The sequence below is a fragment of the Sinohyriopsis cumingii genome, unplaced genomic scaffold (genome assembly GCF_028554795.1).
Source record: "Sinohyriopsis cumingii isolate HCF-2022 unplaced genomic scaffold, ASM2855479v2 utg001276l, whole genome shotgun sequence".
NCBI classification, from domain to species: domain Eukaryota; kingdom Metazoa; phylum Mollusca; class Bivalvia; order Unionida; family Unionidae; genus Sinohyriopsis; species Sinohyriopsis cumingii.
Genome location: NW_028315977.1, coordinates 779,976 through 804,223, shown reverse-complemented (window position 1 = coordinate 804,223; position 24,248 = coordinate 779,976). Strand labels below are relative to the sequence as shown.

Below are 24,248 nucleotides of genomic sequence, written 5' to 3'. Positions count from 1 at the left end.
AAGACATTTTTTTCTAAACACAACATTTTTTATTCAAAAATCACTTAACGCTAAACAACAACATTTTTAACAATAATCCAACACTATAACATCAAACAATTTTTTTCAAATCACAAACATTCTTTTCTTCAATGGACAATCTACTTTAAACAGGGCTGACAACGTTGTGAATGAAAATGTGATTTCCACTGTTGGAAATCATTAGGCCATTGATGGACACTACGTTTCCTAGCTTGAGACAAAAGATAAGCATAATGGTCACAAAACCATCGATCTACTTTCACATCGTTTCTAGCAGAAGAACGAGGATCGAAATGAGTCACTAAATGTTCTAAGGAATAGCCCAGGCTGCGATGATGCAGAAAATACACACAATATTGTCCACACACTAAGGAATCTGTGCCTTGCAATTTCACATTATTGAATCGGGTGGTCTGAGCATTTCTTCTCATAAAGTCGATGATATCGTCTTCCAAAGGGGGCAATCCGTACGAATCGAAATATTCCACACATCCTTCTTGAGGAAAGTAGACGGCTACCCAGTGGGTTCCTGGGAGATGACTGTCGTCCGTGTTGATCACGTAAGCTTGATGGTCTTTAGGTTTGCGATGAGGGAGTTCATCTTTAGCACAGACGACAGGATTCCAAGAAGCCGTATACGAACTGTGGTTCAAAAGGTAATAAAGTTCCCAGGTATCCATTGTTTTGTGTTTTTTTCTTCTTCTTCACAGGTAATAATAAGTCGTCAATTCGATCCTGACTTTTTGCTTGAAAATGTCTGACGAATAAACGGTTATTCGTTCTGTTTCCTCACTCTGATTCAGGAGAGTTTCGATACGATGGATCTCTTGAGTGGTTAATGCTGGACAAGAATGTTCACGCAAGTCTTTATACCACTGGTGCAACACGTCTTTGTTCGAGATGAGACTCCAAGCTTCGTCCAGATACTCGTCCAATTTTTCTTCTTGACTTAACATTAGGCATTTATCGTGTTGAATTTGACTGGGATGATCGTTTTGACATCCATAACAATTTTTCTTGATCAATTCCGTCATTTTGTCGACCAAGTGTTTGGCAAAACAGGAGACTAAATGGGTTTCTTGTTCTGGCCATCTCGATTTCATCATGACAATTTCTTCGTCTTTGTCTTGGGATTCTCCTTCCACGGTCTCCTCACATTCCATCTCCAAACTTTCTCCACTAGGTAAAGAGGGATAACAGTCTTCCATGGTTTCTAATAATCTAGAATGACTTCTCTCAAACTGTTGATTTCTATGGTATTATCGAATTCTGCATACAGGATGACGTTCACTGTCTGTTTCAGTGTTTCTGCAAACTGAAGTTCCACACGAATCTGGCCAGATTTTATAGGGTGGAAATGTCCTTCGTCGCTGCCTTGGTCTGGAGTGAAATCGAAAGCCCACAAAGCATAGCCTTTGTCATAATCTTCGTACTCAATGCCGTGACTGGTGTTGGTTCCTAACTGGCCGGTGGCTTCGTACAGGGACAAGTACGATCTCAAGTAATTGTTGTTGGCAAAGTCAGGTTCGAAAGGTCGGGTACACAAGGTCTTGCCATCCCTACTGACTTCGATTTTCTTCACTAAAAAGTGTTGAAAGTTGAAAGGATTTTCTTTGATGGCTCCGTTGAAGGCTGAATTCGAGACCATACCAAGGATTAAACGCTTGGGTAGCTGTCCTTGAAACAGATGATCTTCGGTTATGGATTGCAGTCCAGCAGAAATGGTGAAGGTTTTCACTTCCACACGTCGGATCGGATACTTGGCGGTCGTTCTGCTCAACGTTTGACTGATGTCGTTACCTACTTTGGGTAACACTTCCACGCGTCGTACGTAGAGTTTGGCCTCCTGGATTATGCTTTTAGGAGCCTTAGCAGGATCAGCAGCCTGCAAATGGAAAGCGGCACTGCTGCGATTCAGTCTCAAGCGGACATTCACCCCGTTCAGCAAATATTTCTCTTGCAACCACATGTCCAAATGCAAACGATCCATCAGTTCTAAACTTTTCTTGTTTAAGATTTTTTCTTCTCTTGCCTCAAAGCCGGAATTGCTTCCATCTATTGTGTCGAACTTGCCCGCTACGTCAGGTACCCACAGCACACAGGCATTGAGATGACTATCCTTGGCATCTGTTCCGTACGTCAAGAGATTTTCCAAGTAGGCACGGTAAGGGTATGTATCCATGCTGCTGCTGACTAGTTTGTTATTCAAGTACAAATCCACTGAGCTGAACAAGGAATGCATGAAATTGTTGACGGGAGCTATTTCGTCAGCGTCATCTACTCCACCATTATCTTTTTCTAGAACTTGGACTTTCAAGTACAAGTAACTGCTATTCAGATCGATGTAATCTTCGGGCTGTCCCTTGATTTCGAACTCGATGGGAGCGGAATCGGTCAGTGAGGAGACGGGATGAAATTCCACCCATTGAGATTCTTGCATGGTCATCATGGTGGGGGGCATGGCAAACAGATCCAGTTCCGTCTTGGAACAGGCGCAAGACTCTCGGTGCATCATTTTGTTTTGTGTCTCAATAATCGAAAACGTCTAAGTCTCGAACGGTTCTTCTTTTCTTGGCCTTTCTCGCTTGAAGTCTGGTGAAAGGGTGTTTTCTTCTTCGTCGTCTCTTTCTGCCTTTTCCTTGCTGAATGCTTGACTCGGTAGCGTGCAGGGCATTTATAGGTGTCTCTCGTCGGCCCAAAATGTCTTTGCCCGTTTGCAGCAAGACATTTTTGCCTGCCCTCATGAAGGCTTCTTTAGGGTTTTGTTTGTCGATGATGACATTTTGGAGAAATTCTTTGCCTTGCGTCAGTGCCGCATCTTTCAAGGCGTGCAATCCTCGTGTCACCATCGGTTTCAACACCGGGGCCACCGAACGAAAGGCCGATTTTAACATGTCTCCTAAACCGTGTCCTCGCTGTCGAGCCACCCCTTGGTACACTGGATACATGACTTACTTACGAGTCGTGAGAGAACCGTTTTCGAAAATGGAGTTTCACCGTGACTTTTCCTTTGGTGAATGGAATATTTTGTCCCAAATCTCCTTTTATAGTAATGTTGACCGTGTCCAAATACGACTTGCTGACGGGTAAATAGTGAGGATGGACAAATTCGCGGTGGACGTGGTAAGTGTTTCCACCTTCCTCGTCAGCGTTTGTGGCAGAATCCACTTTGAAAGGAATGACACGCAGTAACGGCACGGAGGTGTGTCCCACCACATTGTATTCCACCACATCGGAATACACAAAGATCAAATTCAGTCCTTGGTTCAGTTCTACCGGGAAACGAAAATACTTGGCAAAAGAGTCGTTGTCATAAATGACTGGTAATTCGGGGCTTTTTTTTTGTTCTCCTATCTTCCTCATCTCCGTGTCACCACCCAATATGTCAAACAATTCAGGACAAAATATGAAAGACATGAATTTTTTGGACCCCTCAGAAAATTTCATCAGAAAGCGACGAGCTATTTTGTGGTATTCCAGGGTGACACTTTTTTGGACATTCCCCAAAGCTTTATGGAACACGCCATTAAACCTGGAGGCTATGGCGCTGACCAAATGATGACCACTGAAATAATAGCCTGGGAGAATGGACAAGTTGTAGGTCCACGTTTTAAGTTTGTCATCATAGGTTTTATTGGTATATGTGCTACTAGTCTTATCCAACTCCTCTTGCAATTGTTTGTCATGAACTTCCACCTTAAACCAATTTTGCTGGGCAATGATATTTTGGACTTGGGTTGGGTGAATCATTTCCACTAAAGCTACTTCCCAATGGGCTTCGTGATCTAAGGGGATGGCTTGAGGTAATTTGGCCGTGTAACAGCACAACGTGTTGTTGGGAAACACCTCCATGGAACTGTCACTGGGTAAAGTTAAGTAAAATTGGTTTTGGTGACTCATAATTCCAGAGTTCTGTGGCTGTCCGAGGGGTTAGTGGACGTCAGAGGCGTGTCTCCGCCCAAAATGGGGTTCTGGTTGTGGTTGCTGGAGTGGTGACTGGCACTGACACTGGACACAACGTTCCCGTTTGAGGAGAATTTCAGGGAGGGATTGGGAAGCAGGTAACCGATGCAACTGCTCAATAAAATGGTCCACAATTGTTTGTCTCCTTGTTGCAAACTCAAATTGGCGATGGCTGCCCCGATGACACAATACACCACGAAGATTTGGCAGAAAAAGACGATTTGCGTTTTAGGCACACGTTCTCCACACCACACCCACAAGGGTTGTTTTTGTAAATCTTGCACAGAAGAACTAGGGGAAGAAGGACTGGTCGACGTAGCTGCGTCTGCTGCTGTGTGAAAGGGCATGATGGTCACTTCTTCTTTTTATAGTCGATGACTTGCAAAGCGTCGATCCAAGAATCGAAACTGGGTGGATATCCTTTCCAACGTACTTTGACTTCTTTGACACGTCGTTTGCCCACTTTACGGGTTCTGCGTTCGAGAATGCTTTCGATGTCGTACACGTCGTCTTCTTTTTTGGTGACACGTTGTAACTCGGGCAAATAAAACGTTCCTTTGAGTACTTCTCCGTTCATGTCTTCCAATTTATAGACGGCAGGATGACGGCCATGTACTCGTCCAGTGACGCGAAACAATTCGGTCGTCCAGTTAGGTAAGTAACCTTTGTCGAAAGTGCGTTTGGTTTTACCAATGCGCACCCAATCTCCTACGGTCAACTCTCCACTTTTCTTGGGGACAGCCCTCGTCGGGGACGTACCGAACAGGCGCTCGAACACCAGCACTTCGTTGTCGGGAGTCACTTCTTGCGGGGCACGTCCGATGCTTCGATGGTAAGATTGGTTGTACGCTTGCACCAGGTGCGGTAAGATGTCGATGTACTTCAGAGTGTGGTGATGCGTAAAATATTTCCACATGCGTTCTTTCAAAGTGCGTTGAAAACGTTCCACGATGCTGGCTTTGGTTTCGGGATTCTCGGTGGTAAAAAAATGAATGTCACGTTTCTGTAATTCTTTTTGGAAAGCTTGGTTCAGAAATTCGGTGCCTTTGTCCGTTTGCCATCGAAGAGGGCGACGACCGCTTTGTTTCAACACCCGTTGCAGGGCTCGCACTAACTCGCTGCTGGATTTGGAAGTCAAGGGTACGACCCAGGCAAATTTGGAAAAGACGTCGATGACACAAAACAAATATTTGTAGCCACGATTGTAGCTGGCCAAATGAGAGACATCGGCTAAATCGGCTTGCCATTGATGATCGATGCCTTCCACTCAGGTGCGACTTCTGGCAAACTTGCGTCGAATGGGTTTGTGTAAAGTGTAGGTAGCTTGTTCTTGTAACCATCGTTGCACTTGAGGTAAACGGAGACTTTTCAGTCGAGTTTTGGCAGCACGATACAATTTTTGAACTCCTGCGTAACCTGCAGGATGTGAGGGATCGTAGTAAATGCTGGCTAAGACTTTTTCCATTTTTTATTTTGTGTTGGCGTTTTAATAAGTCACCCACTCTTCGGTGATGCTACTTTGGGTGGGTCGAAAGGGTGGTTTGGAAACGGATTTACGTGTCCGATGGGCTACGGGAGTAGAAGTAGAAGGTAGTGGTGGTGGTGGTGGCAATGGAATGGCTTTGGTCTTCTTTTCTTTTTTCGCTTCTGGTTTCCCTTCTTTCTTTTTCACTTCTGTCGAAGGAGGCGTGGACATCATCTTTTTAACCCAAGCTTTCATTTCTTCTCGTTGGGGTGTGGGGGACGGGGTCAATAAGGATGCTGCAATCTTACTCGAAATGGGAGCTGCTGACGGTGTTTGAAACACTTCGCGCATCTCTTCTTCCTCAGGTCTTTGTGGGGTAGCATCTCTGGTGACCCTTGGGGATGGTAGTGGTGGTAATGATGATGATGGTGCTGGACTTTTCATCAAGGTCTTAAAATCTTTTAGAGTGGGTAAAGCTGTTTCGTCTAAAGCTTTCTGGTGAAAGAGTTGCAGTCGTTGCAAGAGTTGACCGTACTTTTGCGATTTTTCTGTTTCGGACAAATCTTGGCGATCCATCAAGGACTGCAATTCGTGTTGTAACTGGGACATCTCGCTCAAATTGGGATTGGGAGGTAAATGCGGGGTGCGTTGTTCTTGCCACCGATGGTATTCCATCCATCGTTTGTAAGGCACTAAAGCTAGTTTTCGTCCTTCCATGGGGTTGTCAGGGGTCGATTCTGAGATCTTGGGACTTTCGAAGGCCTTTTTATCTTGCTCCCATCAGTCCTCCCAACATGGTTCCCAAGACTCCTTTCAGTATGGGGCCTAACAAGAGAGGCAAAATGCCTCCACGTTGAACCAACATCTTCTTTTTTTGACGAATGGGAATTTTCTTTTGAACCATTTGGCGAAGAACGTGACGATGTTTGCCTAAGCATTGTTTCTGGTGTTTGGACAAAGGGATCGTGCCTTTCAAAACGTTCAAACAACATTCGCAGACGGTATCGATGACCTCTTTGGAGGCCGTTTGAATGAGTTTTTTTCGTAGGGGTGGAGAAGCTTTGGACAGGACAGATAACAGGTCCCCATGTTTAGCTAAACGTGGTGGCAGTCCTTTCCTTTTCTTTCCTTGGGGTTTTCTGGAGGGTGACATTTTTGCTTGTGGGTTCCGGGACATTCACCGAACAGACACTAACGTCGATGACTTAACGCACACCCTTTTATCTTTTTTGGGACTATCGCTTTGTCATAAAGGTGACAATGTTTTTCCCAAAATCGCCAAGGAATCCTCCCCTTTGTTGACGCCTCTTTTTCTTGGAACGACTGTGTCTTTTCTTAGGGTAATGTCGATGCTTGGCTAAGCGCTTTGTCGGATGACGCGTCTGCCTTTGTCTCTTTCTTTTGTGGCTTCTTGGAGGTGACATCTTTTACAAGTTCACTGATACCCCGACTTGGTCACAGGCTCTTTTTATACTGGAACGCGTCGCCACTGATTGTCTTTACGTTTTATCAGTTTGAGGACAGGCATGACACGTCGTGCAGGGGTACGCAACGGACTAAATCGAGCCAGTTCTTGCTTGGACAAATCCAGTAAACTTTGTAACATGCCCGATCTTTCTTGGACTTTGATTTTGGGAGAAGGTACTTTGTGAGCAGCAGCCACTGCCACTAAATTGGAGGGTCCTGCCACTGGGGAAGTTCTTTTGGGGGTCATCAACGGAGATGTTCTTGGTGTGATCAACGTCTCCAAGTACTCTTCAGTTCTGGGTGTCATCAACGGAGAAGTGGATGAACGTGAGGATGCCGGAGACACAGTCACTGCTGTGGCAGGTCGTGGTTTGCGAGTGTAAGGTTGCGTCCTGGCCGAAGTGCCTCTCTTGCGACTAGTTTTCTTCTGTGGACTTTTCTTTTTCTGGGGACTTTTTCTCTGTTTCTTTTTCTGGGGGCTTCTTTTCTTTTTTCGGGGTGGTGTCTGGTAAGAGGAGGGTCCCGCCACTGGAGAAGTTATTCTTCTTGGGGACCTGGTCTTTTTCTTTTTCTTCTTGGGGCTTCGTTGGACTTTTGTCTTGGGGATAACTTTGGGGGCATTAGGATCCCATCTTAAGAGTGAGCGAATGATGACCCCTCCTAGAGTACCGCTCCCTCCAGGTCTCAAAATGATTTGTTTTTTGGTTTGAGTGTCGATGCGGGGATCGGCCAGTTGGACCAAAGCGACTTTGTTTCGATCGAAAAAGCGTTGGCTTTGATGAGGAATCTGAATGATTCCTTGGAGTAATTGACGTGCCGTCACCGTGAACCATCGTAAGACTTCTTTGAGACTAGCTTCTAAGACACGAGCTCGTGTTTGTGGATCTTTTTCTCGACTGATGCCATACAAGGCACGAATCAATTTGACGGGAAGATGCGACTGAAGGGACGTCATGTTCGCACTGAGAGTGAGACAGACGAAAAAGGGTCTGAGGTTTTTATAGATTTTTTGATGGGGAGTGAAATGAAGTCGAGGACGGAGACGTGTACAGGACAGGCCCTCCGTCTTGGCACCAGTGGTGAAACAAGTGGGTACGAAATCGCAAATCCTCAGGAGTCGTAGGTTTCAAATCGACGAGTAAATAGGCGTGTGGCGTTTGAGTGGCATCGTCGTACGCCTGAGTCAGCCAAGGCGTTCCTAACTGTTTGGCTAAGACTTGCACTTGCGATTTATCTCGAGGGCTTTTAAACAAGACCACGTAATGCGCATTGAGACTGATGGTACGATGGGCTTTACTTTGTTGAAACAAATTTTGGGTGACGTAAACGACACTGGCATTACGGTGATGCCCTTTGCGCGTGAACCACAATTTAATTTCTTCTTCGTCTTCTCCTAACATGTCGTCGAAAATGACCAAATGGGTTAGACGGGAGTCAGAGACGATGCCGTCGTCTTCTTTAGGAATGCCTTCCACAAACACGATGGAATCGCCTTGACTTTCTCGCAAAAGGCTGTACGCCGATTGCCACTCTTTGTAACACCACACGATCCGTTGAGGGGGCCGATCGATCAAATGATGTTTATGCTCGATCAAACGTTTGACGAATTCGGTTTTGCCTGAACCGCTAGGTCCAGCAATGAGCATGTTAAAGGGATGGCGAAGATACAAAGCCTCCCAACTGGCACGATCTAAGTGTTCGTCGATGACTTTGACAGTAGAGGAAGAGGGAGCAGAGACAGTAGAGGTAGCCATGGTGTCAGAAATGTCACTTGTGACACGAAAACAAACAAGACAAGAGTTTATATACTTTTTCAGAACACGTTTATTGAATGTTTTTTATCAAACATGAATACGAAAGACAAAAATACATAAAAGCCAAAGGCTTAAGTACAAGAATAAGAGGCACATGATAACGATGAACGTGGAATAAACACAAGTGTCTGTACAACAATCACATGTTTTGGGTAATGTTCTAACTAGTTCAACAGGGGGTAAAGTCACACAAGTGTCCTCCCGAAAAGGTCTTTCAGGTCTGTCCACGACAGTCCTGTCTTGGGTGACGGGTTCTTCTGGCACCGTCACTAACACGGGTTGAAAAGTAACTTTTTTCCTTGAACAACTCTCGTGCATACTGGGCCACTTCTTGGGTCCAAGCCTCAAAATCCCATTCTTTCCAGGCACGGACATCTGTCCAATGGGGATGTAAGTCACAAGCTACACACACATCGTCATACACGTCTTGGGTAGCTAAAAGTTGACGAATCTTTTTTTCCTGTTGAGGTCGAGAAGTATCCAGATGAAAACGCAAGGCTTTGAGCAAAAGGAGTTTTTCGTGACCATTTAAGGCCATGGAGGTGGTAAGTACTGATCGTAAAGAGTCCACAAAGAATCGGCTGGTAAACGAAATCCAAAAAAACAAGTCACTAAGACACACACCACTTGTCGTCCCAAATTGAATGGATACAGTTCTTGTAATAATCGATGGTAATGATCCACGGTTTGAATATGGTTATTGAGTTCCTTCCACGGAATCTGTTGACATGTGACATAAGTCGTGGCATGGCAGCCTGTTTTTATAGTCTCTTTGTTTCGGAAACAATACACGTACTTTCTAGCCAGAGATCTTCGTTCTCCAGTAGGGAATCTAAATCTTGCATACTGTAACCGAAACTTCAGAGTTCGTTTAGAAGTTTCCTCTTCCTCTAAGTAGATTCCACGTAAAATATGTTGATAATCCTTTAACTTGTCTTCCTCAATGTATTGCTGTAGGTGAATCTCGAAGTAACCAAAATAATGAACATTTCGATCATTCACTAACTCAAAGTGTTGAACAAGGTCTGACCACTGAAACAATTTCTGACGAATCAGTTCTCTTATACCATTCAGGTACCAGTGGTTAAAGATCTGGTGACGTAACGGATGCAATTGTTCTTTACGTTTGACTTGTATTTTCACCAGCTCTCGGTAAATGCGTTCTCTCAACTCCACAGGCAAAGCACGAATGTTCTCTAGCAAAGTATCCATGAATAGGTCATACTAAATCCTCTTTGGTCTGACACAAGAAATGTACTCTTTGCACAAACATGGTTTCACTTCAGTGTCGAATTTAAATCGTTGAGTCACTAATCTACACATTACAATTCGTTCAGAAGTTTCCTCTTTCACCAAGTTGACATTGTGTTCAAGATGTTGGTAATTCGTTAACTCTTCCTCTGGAATTCGATGCAGTACGTTTACAATGTAGTAGATAAAATCGTCAATACCAAACCATTCCTTTTTATAACCAGGAGGTCGTTGATCAATGTCTGTCCAATGGAACACTTTCAATTGAATCAGTCCTTGTATAGCCTTCAGGTACCAGTGGTTCAAACACCGGTGACGTATCGGATGCAATTGTTCTTTACGTTTCACTTGTATTTTGACCAGCTCTCGGTAAATGCGTTCTCTCAACTCCACAGGCAAAGCACGAATGTTCTCTTGTAAAGTATCCATGAACAGATTATTATGGTAAGAAGTTACTTCAATGTCTCGGTCCCACTAAAGGTAAGTAATGACAATTCGGTGACCATCGAGCATGTTCTACGTAGGCCGAATCTTGCGGTTCCCAGTGGTGAAGTGACACACTGCAACTGAAGCACTTGACTTTATCTCCTTCGCCCAAGTAGAAAAATCTGGCTCTGGCTAATTCTTCAGGGGTCGGTCCTCCCAGATACTTAGGCCATTTTCCTTTGAACGATTGAAGATGATTTTCAAAGTCGCAGTATTCCGACAAACGCACAGGAAACGAATATTCGTTTTTCACAGGTTCGTTTCGATGAGGGTTGAGTGAAATGGGCAGGAGTTTGCTCAGGGCTGGATGACATCCGTAGGGAGGTAAACGTGAAGGTCGACATTCCCCTTTAAAACGAAACCCAGTAAAATGTCCAAGAGGACGAGCAGCATCGCTTTCGCATCCCACAGGTTTGACACGCACAGCATCACTTTCCATGATAGGGGTAGGGGCACTAAAGTTCCCATGATGCTTTACGGCATCGCTCAGGTCACAAGGTACAGCATCGTATCCATCGCAAGGCTCACAATCGCACTCATCTGCAAACTCCGTTACGCAATTACAATGGTAACCACATGGACAATCGCAGTTTCCTTCCGGACATTTTCCGTCGCAATGCCTGGGTCTTATCCATCCAATATTAGTCACACTAGAGGAAGATACAACTTTTTTACAATCCCCAAACTGGAACGATGTCTCTTTCAAAGTATTCATCTTGTTTGCTCGGTCTTGGTAGTCACAATGAACTATCGATCTTGTCTAGGGTTCCTTTTTATATACAGACCAATACCGACGTGACCGTACGGTAACGTAAAGTGATTGGGAAGTCGCACTCGCTTCTGGTACACAATTTGATAGACTTTTTCCAAGGGTCGACTGACGATGTGGTGAGTGGGTAAACGTACAATCTTGTTCGGTTGATAGGTGGTCACTTTAAAGTTTCCATCCTCTTCCGATTGCAAGGCTTCTTTCAATACCCCAAAGTTGACCACTCGACTGGTACGATGATTCAGAGTCAGTCCTTTCACTTTGCACGTCGTGTGCACTTCTCCTTGTTTGTCCCGGTATTCGTAGCCGTAATTTTTGGGACCGCCACTGACGAAACTTAGAATCTTGTCGTCGGGATGCTCGTCTGTCCAGGCTCCTAAACGGTCTCCTTCGATGTCAGGGTGATGTTGAATCGGGTGATGGATGTAAATGCAACTGTCCGTGTCAAAGTACAGGACGCGTTCTTCTAACAGTTCTAAAGCTTCGTACAATTTTAAGCGAGCATGGGCTGTCACGTAAGCCGCAATGATGACATTTCCAAAGGGGTCGTCTTGTACAAAGTCCAGATCTTCTTCGTAATTGACTAAGATCAAATCCTCGCGAACGACGTCCACATGTTTCATGAATTTGGTTTTGTCGTGAATCATCTGAAAGTAGCGGGAAGGTTCTGTCAAATATTCCGTCTTGGGTAAACACGGGCGTTGTGCCATTTTACCCCACAAGCAATTTAACATCAGTTTGGCAAACGATCGCCTGCCTTCGTTTTTCTCGATGTGGTCTAAAGTGATGCCTTCTTGTTCGTAGTATTTCTCTTTGAATTGTATTTGGTCTTCGGGAGTGTGACACCAGGAAGGATAGCCACTGGCTTCTTGCTTCAGTTTCAAAAAGGCATCCACGTAGTCTGCGAAAATGCCTTTCTGAGTAGGGTCACCCTTGTGGTATTGTTGTGTCTTGGGAAAGTGGCAAATTTCGTACACTTCTAACAGCTGGTATCCCATGTCCAGAGCTTTGAACAATTCTACGCTGACCCAGGTTCCCGTCAAGGCCCGTTCTTCCTGGCTGTGATGGCAAGGTTGGTCTTGGTTGCACGTTTCGGCACAAGTACGGCACAATGGAAACATCAATTTGCCTTGACAATGGTAAGGTAAGACGGGATGGTATAGGTTCGTGGGAGGCAAAACTTTACACTTGATCAAGCCTTCGTATTGTCGAATGTTGACCAGGTCGATGTGTTCCGTCAGCAATTGCGGGTGCCCTACAGGAAAGCGACAATATTTGCACACGTAGGGATACAGCGAACACACGTCCAAGTATTTGATTTCTTCTCCTTTCTCTTCGTCGGCTTGGTACAGCAAACAGGTGGCATTGGTCCTTCCTCCGTACAAACTATCCCTCGGGTTCAGCGGGTCCATGAACTGGTAACTTTCCACGAGGCGTTTAAACTCGGGATCGGTTTTCAAACGGTGATCGTACTCGTGTTCCCACATTTCCACCACTTGGTATCCTTGCTGTTCTAACTTTAGGCGTCGCTGACAAGTGTCCTGGTACAAGTCTTCCATGGTTCGTTGTAAAAACTGATTTTTAGTGCCACGGTCAGGGTAACAAACGGGACATCCGTGAAATAAGCAACCGTTAAACTCGTACACGATCTTGGGGTTTTCTAAGTCCCAGCCATCGACCGAATACGTTCCGATGGTCTTTTCACCCCCTCCGTTGCGAGCATGCTGAATCCACTTGTCTTCCTTGTCGCACAAGTAATGTAACCAGCGTAGGGCTTTGACCGAGTATTGACGCTTGACAAAGTGGGTCGTTTGAGGACTGATGACAGCCACGGTGTTTTCAGGCATGAATCGTTGTCGATACACTAAGGAATACGCTTTGGCAATGGTGCAAGCTTCTTTCAAAGGATCGACCCCTCCGTGTTCCATGAACAGTTCTCGAAATTTTCCACAGCAACGCCGTAAAATGTCCACGTCGGAACGACAATACTTTAACATTTCTTCCTGAAAGTCGAAAGGGTCCAAAGCGTGAGCCTTGTACCAAGCGTAGAAAGCTTCTCGTTGTTCGGTACGCATGTTGTCGGGGTCGTAATAGTGAGCCTCGGGCAAATGGGGTAGAACGGCGTGTTGATTGGCTTCCGTATTGAAAAAGTGTGGAAAGTACCCTTTAGCCATTTCTGTCATTCCAAACGTTTTAGGCATTCGACTCAAAGGCATGGCCAAATAGCTCATCGAATCTTTAAACTGTACTTGTCCCACTTGCATGAAAATGATTTTGGCTCCGTTCAAAGTCACTTTAGGACGTTCGGTGCCTTGTTCCGCATAGTACCTCAAAAGAAACTGTCCATCGTATCCGGAGAAATTGTGAGCCATCACCGTGGCATGACGATGACAATCTCCGTAAAGTTCGATGTCCTCTTGGCTCCACATCTTGTCGATGGGGTCTAAGACCCATTGGGCAAAATAGGCTAACGTGTTCGGTCCCCGAAATATTTTTTCACGCCCTCCAGGAATCTTGCTGCAGTGAGGGCAATGACTGAAGATAGGTTCTTGAATGCACTTCTCGCACGCTCGATGAGCCACACAGAAATTAGGAATGTGAATGCCAGTCTCTTGCATGCATTCGAAATCGAAAAAGATGAAATTGCCTTTCTTCTTGTGACCGTCCTCTTTCTCTGGTGGGGGTTGGTATTTTTGCACGTAACATTGGTGTTCCAAGTCCACGATGTGGTGACAAATGTGACATTTTTTCTTTCCTGAACATACGTGTGCATTGGTATTATTGATACGTATGACTTGTTCACACGTAGGGCACAATCTCAGGAGTTGACAAGCACATTTCTTCTGTGAACCTTGCGTTTTCAGATGTTGTTGGTAACAGGTAGGGCTGACAAACGTACGCAGACAAGTTGAACAAGGCACTGGTTCTTCGCTCAGACAGGGTTGAGAGGCCAAACATCCTGAGCATTTCCATCCACAATGCTTGTGTTGCTCTCGATTATTATAACCATGGTCACATTTCTCACAGTAATAACCGTATCCCAGGAATCCAGTGATACTGGTAATGGTATCGAAATGGTCATCGTGATGATAAACATGAATGTATTTTCCGTCCTTAAAATCTTGCCCTCGAAACAACATAGGCCCTCGCACTTCTTGAGGGTGCACTTTCAAGGTGTAGCGTGGAGCTAGGGCATCTTGCAATTTTTGCATCTCAGGAATGCCACAGGGTGTGTCTTTGGACAGGCCAGCTTGTTGCAACAGGAGTTCTGCTTCGTTTCGTTGTTTGGCTCGGTCGGATTGTTGAATAGTTTTCCAGGTTCTTTTCCATTCTACCGTGTCGTTCTTGTTGGCATAGGTTCGTCCCACCACGATGGCACGGGCTAAACACATCTGGTCATGAGGGTTGTGAATTTGGACAAGGCTACGCTTAATGCTGCGAAGGTCGTTCACCAATAACATCTTTTTGCGTCCGGTCCCTTGAGGAGGAGAGACGTGGGTCATGTCCAATGTGGCTTTTCCATCGGTGATGTCAAACTGGTCATTAGATTGTTGCACGTGTTGAATCTTGTCCATGACTTTGGAAGCGGTCAATTCTGCAGGGGTGCTAAACTCGATCCAAACAGGGGATTTCAAACCGTCGTGTTGTATGGAAAGTCTCAAGCGATCGTCTTCTTTGGGTTGACATTGTTGCTTGAGTGAAGTGAGCAAAGAATCCCACACTCCGGTGATAAACACTTCTGCTTTCTCTAACGGCACTTCAGCCTTGAAATCTTTAAACTTCACTGTGTATTTGTAAGCCGTAGTTCTAAATTTTCTAGAGGAGCGCTTTTCCGTCTCTCGAATGGAATAGTACTTTTCAGGGTTAACTAAGGGTGGTGAACTTGGTTTAGAGGGTTCTGATTCTGGTTCACTCATGTCCTCTTCAAAATCACTGGCATGAATTTGTGCCAAGATTTCAGCCCTGGTACGAGGCGATAGATCACGTTTCTGCCTCTTACTTCTTTCTTCTTCTTCTTTCTTCTCGAATGAATTAGATCGTTTCATCTTGAAAGCAAAAAGTCAAATGACTCAAGTTCAAACACCATGAGCTACTTTATAGTCATAGCATACCAGCGTATATAAAAGGGTGTGTGTCTTGTCCTTTCACTATTCATTTCACTCTCAAGCCGAGCACAACGATGGAAGAGACTAACCAGATGGAACGTTTCGTCAGAGCTTTGCGAGGGGTCATTAGAAAATTCTCTTCAGACCAGCCTACGGACTACTCTCCTTCCTTTAGAGATAAAAGTCAAGATACTTGCTATATCTGTCAGAAGAAAGGGCATTGGTCTTCAGAGTGTCCAGACCGTCAAAAAAGAACAAAAACAGGGACTAAAAAAGACAAAAGTCAAGATACCTGTTATTATTGTAAAGAAAAAGGACATTGGTCTCCAGATTGCCCAAAAAAGAAACAAGAGGAGTCAGAAGAAAAGAAGGATTCTTCAGAAGAAGAGAGGGATTCTTCAGAAGAAGAGAGGAATTCTTCAGAGGAAGAAAGCAGACAGGTGAAGAAAAAGAAACAGGAGAAGAAAAGAAGAAGGGAAGAAAGTGAGGAGGAAGAAGAGGAAAAGAGTGTGACAGTGAAGAAATTCAAAAAACAGAGAGACTAAACAAGGAAAAAGAAGAAGTCAATGAACTTTAAATTAAAGTGTTATGATGTGAATTGTGAATTGGATTGTAAAAAATGGAGAAAAGAATAAATGAATGATATAAGGTAAGAGTCTTTGAGTTTTGATTTTAAAATAAGAAGCTACACTCACGCACTCATACAAAGACACGTACTATAGGGTAAAATGGGTGGGTTATTTTTTTTTTTTTTTTTTTTTGAGTTATTGGCAAATTGAAATTGTATTTCTTTTCGAGATATGTGGGTGGCCCTGAAAAGGGCCTTTTTTCTTTATGATGTAGGGGTGAGTTTAAGCAATCAACTTTAACTGCCTTATGCCTTTGCCACGGCCAAGGCCTACTTCTGGACTGCGTAATGTTGATGATGATGATAATGATTGGGTTGAAATCACTAAGGGTGGTACGGTAGGCTTAGTCACAGGGTTGACGTGTTTAGCTCGGGAAGGTCGTATTCTCTTCGGTCGTGATAAAGAAGTCTGATACATTTGTTTCAGACTTCTTAACTCCGCTAAAATGTCCAACAGTACCGTGACCGTTTGATTTTCACCCTCTTGTTTCTTTGCTGCTACTTCTTCTTGCTGTTGTTTTTTTCTTACCTCTTCTTCTTGTTGCTGTTGCTGTAGGAGAAAAGCCTGTTCCGCTTCCTTTTGTCGTTGTATAAATTTCTCCAATTCTTCTTTCTGTCTCTGTCTAAAATTCTCCACTTGCGGTAATGAAGAATGTAACGAAGGTTCCGGAACAAATTCTTGCGAGGAGAGAAAATCGACAAAATCCCAATTCACCTCTTCTGAAAGTAAGTCCGGGTTCCCTTGGGCGGTCTCCCCTGCTGGTGCACCCCACTGGATCGTTTTCTGAGTTTCCGTCATGTTGAATCACTATCGCATAGATTGACTGCACACAAGCGCTAGCGAATCTATATAGACTACGTGACGTCACAGACTGCTCTCTTCGGATTGGATGCGGGCTGACTGAATTCTGTAACGCGTGTTCGGATTGGTGAATGAACTCAATCCGTTTCAATCCTTTCTGTCCCTATAAATAAGCGCAGTTCACTGCATTGATTCACCTATTGTCGGAGCCTCAACATGTGGACCGTCGTTGAATCTTCAACCCTTGTGTCAACAATGATGTTCAGGACGGACATGCTCATGTATGTCCGATCCAAGTGGACCGTTGTCCACAGGACCAACAGCAGTCTGTGGATAAGAAGAGTCTATATAGAGAGACAAGGTTGCCTCAAGAGGACTCTGATGTATGGCCCTGCTGTAAGACGAAGTTTGAGGACAAGAAGATGTCGCAAATGCCCTTTATGTTAAGGGCATATTAACATAAACCAAAGGCCCTTTTCAGGGCCAGCCATATTTCTCGAAAAGAGATAGTCTTTGAATTGCCTACCCCTTTTTTATTTTTTTAAAAAAAATCCCATGTTCCATTTCCCTTGACGCTATACAGTCCCACCCTGTTTAAATTCCTTTGACGCTATACAGTCCCCTATTCCCATGTTCAAATCCCCTTGACGCTCAACAGTCCCACGATTTTTCTCCATGTTAATTTCCCTTGACGCTATATGTTCCCACGATTTTTCTCCATGTTAAATTTCCCTTGACGCTATATGTTCCCAAGGGGGTCTGTAATGCTAATTCCCATTGACGCTATAAGATCCCCCTTAACTACTACTATCGGAGCTGAGCAATGATGGAAACTAACGGCAATAGTTCAAATAGTATTCAATACCAAGCGTATGATCGTCTAAGAGAATGTATAAAAAAAAATGTATTAGGATACGCGCTAAATAAATTCAACCAAGGAAAATATATTAAACGATCTGTTTGACAATATGAATTCTCTGCTTGCTTAAAAATGACAGTGACTACTAAAAGTACGTTTGATAAAATTAATAACATTTATTTGAACATCGGCGAATTTAAATCAGTTGAGCACGTGACTTACATAGATTTTGCCAAAATGGGTTAAGAACAAAAATGATTATACATCAGTTAAAAACAATGATCACTCGTGCTTTTTGTATGCCATCGAATTCTAATCACTTCCGTGAATGAATCCTGATACCAACAATATTAATTTTTAAACAAGTAACCTGTTGTTTTCGTAGACGTCCGATGAAAAGTTGGATCTCAGCAAATTTGACAATGATTTCTATATCACTGCTTATATCTATAAAGTTACCGAAATTTAGCAAATGACCAAAACGATATACACTTTGCTATGAAGACATTTGCAATTGAACCGAAAGAGGCCATTACGTTGGAATGACAAAGATTGCTATGAAGACATTTGCAATTGAACCGAAATAGGCCATTACGTTGGAATGACAAAGACAATAAAATAGAATTAGGATATATAATATAATCTACAACATTTTTTCAACAATGCATTTGACAGTTAGTTCTTGTTTTTGTGAACATATCCCACAGATAGCGGGTTCCTCTTGGTCATATTTATTAATATGGTTTAAAACGAAACACCCTCTTGCACAAAGATGTTGAGGTTAGGCAATGCTTCAGTAACGTTTGCCTTACCCTCGACAATGTAGTTTAAAACTACCCCGATGTTATCTTTTGATTCACTGTTTAAATGAAATTCTTGTGGCAATATTGCAAATGAACGCCGTACTGACCAATCCTCAAGCTGGAACGATTACTCTAGAACTCGTGATTTGCACTTGCGCTGGTACCCGTGTAGGACTCCAAGAAATTTCGTTAAGCTCGTGATGGTTCAACATTTTGAGTGCGCTCGGCACCAGCGGATTTCCTGCGACATCGACCCCAACCGGTTGGTTGCGAGTAGTTACGTTTCCCGTAGATACTATAGCATGGTTACGCTCAAAAGAGAAAATAAAGGCTGACCTCTTTGTGCCAAATACGTCCTCGATTTTTAAGCAGCTAGTACACATTCGGCACCCAATATTCCAGCGTTTATCAGCATACCTCGTCTTTAAGTCACCTCTAACAATGGACCCATCTAGGAATATTGATGATCGAAAGAAACCCCTATAGAGAGTTGCGTACTGTCTCCTACGGAATTTCCCGCTGATGCAGACTGCATGACGGCGGCATCCAGCAGATCTCGACAGGCTCCATAGACGAAAGACATTCATCGGACAATATGCTGCAGCGCACTGTCACCCTTGAAATTAAAAACGATTGTGAAAAACGTACTGGCTTATTATGAATCTATACGGTTCTAGCTTCTCCAGTAACAGCGTTCAACGCACCTTTGAGTTATTTCCCCTGCTTAATGTCGCCCCTAAAGCTGAAACTCTCGCCCACGAACCTAGCAGTGCTAGCACGGCCAGCAGAAGTACAAGTAATTATCAGTTCAGTCAGGAGAATTACCGCAATAACGTGTCTGGTTACTATCGCTGTGATTCGACGCGAAACTTTCAGAACGCTGATGGCTTTATCCTCTGCGACAACAACAACACCATCACTATACTGGGTGCCGGTTTTTACTTAATTACCCTCCATAGAAATAATAATGGAATGTGCGCAACGCTTGCGATCCATACAATGGGAGTGTAAGTGGCACAAATTGACAGAAGTAATCCGTCTGCTGTTCCCGTTAGTGTCTTAAAAGAAAGCTTTACAACCAGCATCGCGTTTATATCAGTCGCAGTAGACACCATCCGGTGTGATGGCCTAAATGTCAGTGCACAACCTTATTGATTGTCGGCTACTATAATCAGACAGATACAAAAAGCACTAATCATTTCTGCAGCATATCAATCTTTAAATCGACAAGAAGGTCGGAGTATTGATGAAACCCGCTCAAAAAGTGTATGACATCAACAAGGAATACAAACTACTCGCGAGAGTATCTGCGCTTCCTTTTGGGTGACAGGCACCGATTCAGATTAGTGTAAAAAGATGAAGCAAAGCAGATGGTTGATTTCAATTTCTTCGTCAGAACAACAGCCAAAAGTACTAGCCCCTGAGAACTCTTAGGCGTGGCTGTTACTACAAAGTCACTCACATTTAGCGAAAAGTCCTGGAAGATTATTGGGGGGGGGGGCTATCTAGGGTTCCCTATCGCTCAGCTCATCGGCAAAACAAAACACAGCCCTATATTCGAAAAAGACGCAATCGCCGCGTCACAGTAATTGACAAGAAAAACAAATGGTCGGTGAACTTGCTAACATATGACTCTATAGTAATGTTGTGTCACTTGAGGAGAGTGTTGGTGACGTGTTGAATAAAGTATTATTTCCATACCTACTGATATCAAGCACCAGAGGCCTTCTTTGACATCGCCGACGTCTCACCAGGAACTGACAGCGATATGTTAGGCTGACGGCAAAAGGTTAGGTACTTGTCCACTGGGGAGTTAACCCCACCACTTCCTCCAAATAAATTCCATATCACTGCTTAAAGAGGAATTATAATGTCGCTATATCCAAGTATGCAAAATCCACAAGGGTTTCGCCTAAAGAAGATCTGCCAGGCTAACGGGCAGACGCTAAACAGCTACGCTCTCTGTGCAAATGTACAAGCGCTCAGTAAATGCAGTGGGTGGTGTTGAGACCACTAACGACGGGAGTTTGGGGATTATAATATTGTCAACAATCTATGCTGCCCCCTTTTTGTTACCCTCACATCATCAAGCTGTAAAATATTAAAAGCAGGAGCCTGTGACCTTAACATGCTACACTCACAAATATTCCAGGCAATCCAGTAGAAAGCATGAAAAAAAGGAGAAGCAACCGGATTAAAATCAGATCTCCATTGTCCTACATGAAGATCTGACAGCAACCGCTTAATGGGACATGTTTTGGTGACCATAATAGCTAATTTTACAAGCCAATCAGGTGAAGTCTTATATCTTCGCGTTTGGGAGACAGCAATATAGCTTAAGAACAAAATTAAATACTCCAATTTATTTTTCAAAATTGTGAAAATCAGACAAATTTAAAGACGCGCAGGTCTCTCTCTCTCTCTCTCTCTCTCTCTCTCTCTCTCTCTCTCTCTCTCTATATATATATATATATATATATATATATATATATATATATATATATATATATATATATATATTCAAACATGATTTGTGTGACTTTAGCAAGTTTGCAGTCTAGTAGTTGGGCTGCAGACCCTGCACCAAAATTCTCATGGACATATAATTTCCGTTTGCAATTAACATTCAACTATGCCCGATTTATCCATCGTTTGCAAAAAAATGACTATGATTGTGGTCAGAGTTAAAATCGCTACTTATACAATGTTATTACTATATTTAATCAATGGGGGGGGGGGGGGGGCTAAACATAAGACTCACAATATCGAACAACAACAGGATACATTAATTATATGGATCTAGTTATAAGAAAAAGTTCTTACTTTAAGCCACATTTTAGTTTGGAGTTCGTTTTCTGGCATTTGCTAAAGGCGACTCCTCGTTGCTTAAGTAAATACATACTTGAGCCATTTTACGATTTATTCCTCATCCTGAGAGAGAGAGAGAGAGAGAGAGAGAGAGAGAGAGAGAAAGTGAGAAATGGTGGAGAAAAGAGGATGAAAAATGGAATATGCATAACAATTGATACAGATTTTAATAACATACGTACGGGCACATATATTTCCTAAATGGGAAAAGAACGTGATATATATATATATATATATATATATATATATATATATATATATATATATATAATTCTCAGTTTTATTTTTTATTTTATTTTTCATTACATAATATTGTCATGTAAATTTATTCACTATATATGACACATTTTTCAGAAAATAGACTGACCTTGACTGTTAGTTTATAAACACAAAGTGTTGATCTAAATCCTGACATTGTTTCACAATTTGAGGCAATCACGTAAACAAGTTATATCTTTATTTTAAAATGATTGGTTGTTGTCGATGTCATGATGAGACTTCAGGTCTAAGATGTCAGCAAAAAAAAAAAAATATTTTTTATTTCTTAAAGTAAAATGATTGGTTTTTGCCATGGTCACACTGAGTGTACGTGACCTTCAACAAGTACGTAGCTTCTAAATGCTTTAGAAGATGATCACGTGACCCCTTTTTAACGTTTAGAATACGATAAAACCTGTGTTTTGGAGAATTGTTCTAGTTGCAGCTGGGCTTTTTCTTACACTAGTAGCTTATGTTGTGCTGTTTGGACTTATTTCAAATTACGTGGATTCAAAAGGATTAATTCTTTTATTTTTTTATTTTTCTGGAAAATACGTGTGCTCGTGTGAAACTGATCACAAGGACAGTTTTTATGAAAATTTATTCCGGTATCAAAAACGGGACTGATACTTCTTGTTTCTACAATGAACTGTAGAATTCAACCCTACATATTTCACCATAGGTCATCGTCTTCCATCTTGGATTCTCCGTTGGGATTCCAACTTGAAATCAATAGAACATTTTGTTATTAGGACTACTAAAACTTTATTCTTGGATTACTCTTTGATAGTTTCTGGATTTGATTCTATAAAACCTAACTTATATTTTTTCATTTTTACAGAATTTTTCCATAGAAAATAAATTATTGTATTATTTTGAAAGCTTGTTGTTTTCACTCTTTCTTGTGATACTGATATTTGAGCCTAAACACGTGATATATATATATATATATATATATATATATATATATATATACACACACATATATATATATATATATATATATATATATATATATATATATATATATATATATATATATATATAGAAAGAGAGAGAGAGAGAGGGAGAGAGATATTGTAGTGTGCCTGGGAGTAGTTGATTTTACATCCATTCCACTTGTCACGTTGCGTTCTCTGCTGTTGTTGAGTACACGTGACTAGTGGTTGTACACGTGACAAATGGTTACATAAGCGTGAACAGTATATGTACAGTACCGAGAGACGTGAAGGAAAGTTGAAATTACGGTAATTTGTATCCTGTGTCGATATTAGTAACTTTTAAAAGTGTTCTGTTGGGGGGGGGGGGGGGGGATGGAAGAATCTAATACAGGTTGGGAGGTCATATGAAACTGCGTAGAAGCCTATATTTATAACAGACTCACAAATGCGCGTGCCATATATATTAATAAATAACAGTGACACGTGTCACGAGCAAACAAACCCAGCAGTTAAAATCCCACATTCCAACAGCGATATTCCTTTTGATCTGGTTTGCTTGGTGTTTCGCAGTACATAAACACATGAAAGGCTATTTCGTGCCAATGCAACTGGGGCAAAGGGAACTACCAAAGTGGCCAGTTCGTGACAGGATACGAACCCTCACCGGCCAGACTCTATGTTTCTTACAAGTTCTATACGATTGGAATAAATTTCCACATTAAAGATTTTAATCATCTGACACCGCTGACCGACACATTCCTGCTCACCGCTCCCTGTTGGAGTGGATGGAGTGAAACAGTATGGGAGAAGGATAGTTAGATTGTGCGGCTACGTCTGGAAAATGGGTATATAACACGCCTTAGGCTAACAACATTAACTTGATCCCTTGTTTGCTAATATAAATAATACGGTTATCCTAGCCGCCACACCATTTCCCAACTCCTACCTTTTGTTCTAATCCACAGAGTGTCGAACGATGTTGCATGAAGTATGTGTATGATGTTGCACATGCTGTAACAGTGTAAATGTATCAAAAGAATCGATATAGTTGCTAGTTACTAGAGCCCAGATCTTACTCAAATAAGAACATTGCATATTTTGAAAAGTATGTACATATCCTTCGTTCTCCTTCCACGTAAGATTTATTTATTTACTTACACTAAAAAAATCATGCATATTATGAGATTCTCTTACCGGTGAACAGAATGCACAGTAGCACCCACAATCGCATCATGCTTGCACGACGAGAGCAACACTAATGTCTACACTTCCACAGAAAGCGGTCTCTGGCTCAATGTTTTGCAACGGAAAACTGTATTGCTAGTATTTATTGCGGGCGATGTGTCGGGTGAGGTCAACCGTCAGTTAATAGGCCATCCATTGTACTTCACCCGCTTTGCCATTTGACTGGTTAAATATCTGAAGCCACTGTCGAGAATTTGTAGTGGTTATCTCCCATCTGATATTTAAATTGATTTGGCGTGACCGATTTGTTCTCAAATACCAGATGATATTCACAAGGGCTTGTATAGTTGCTATCAATTTCCATACACACACACATATATATATATATATATATATATATATATATATATATATATATATATATATATATATATATATATATATAGCGTATGTGTACAAATAAATTGTAAGCAATTAGACGAACCCAACCTGTGAATATATTCTAGAACACGAATGGGCCTAATAAGTGGTTTTAAAAGCCACACCCTATCATGTAATTAAA

The 24,248-nt window shown here is 42.5% G+C and overlaps 1 protein-coding gene across 1 annotated transcript in view; it reads right to left on the bottom strand.

Annotated features, from left to right (window-relative positions):
* Positions 1–24,033, bottom strand: part of LOC149772686 (uncharacterized) — a 79,221-nt gene extending 55,188 nt beyond the window's left edge. The window contains exon 1 of the mRNA XM_089947492.1: positions 23,696–24,033. Coding sequence (XP_089803618.1) covers positions 23,696–23,735 — 40 coding nt within the window. The 5' untranslated portion in view covers positions 23,736–24,033. The remainder of the gene's footprint in view (positions 1–23,695) is intronic.
* Between the last annotated feature and the right edge of the window lie 215 nt (positions 24,034–24,248).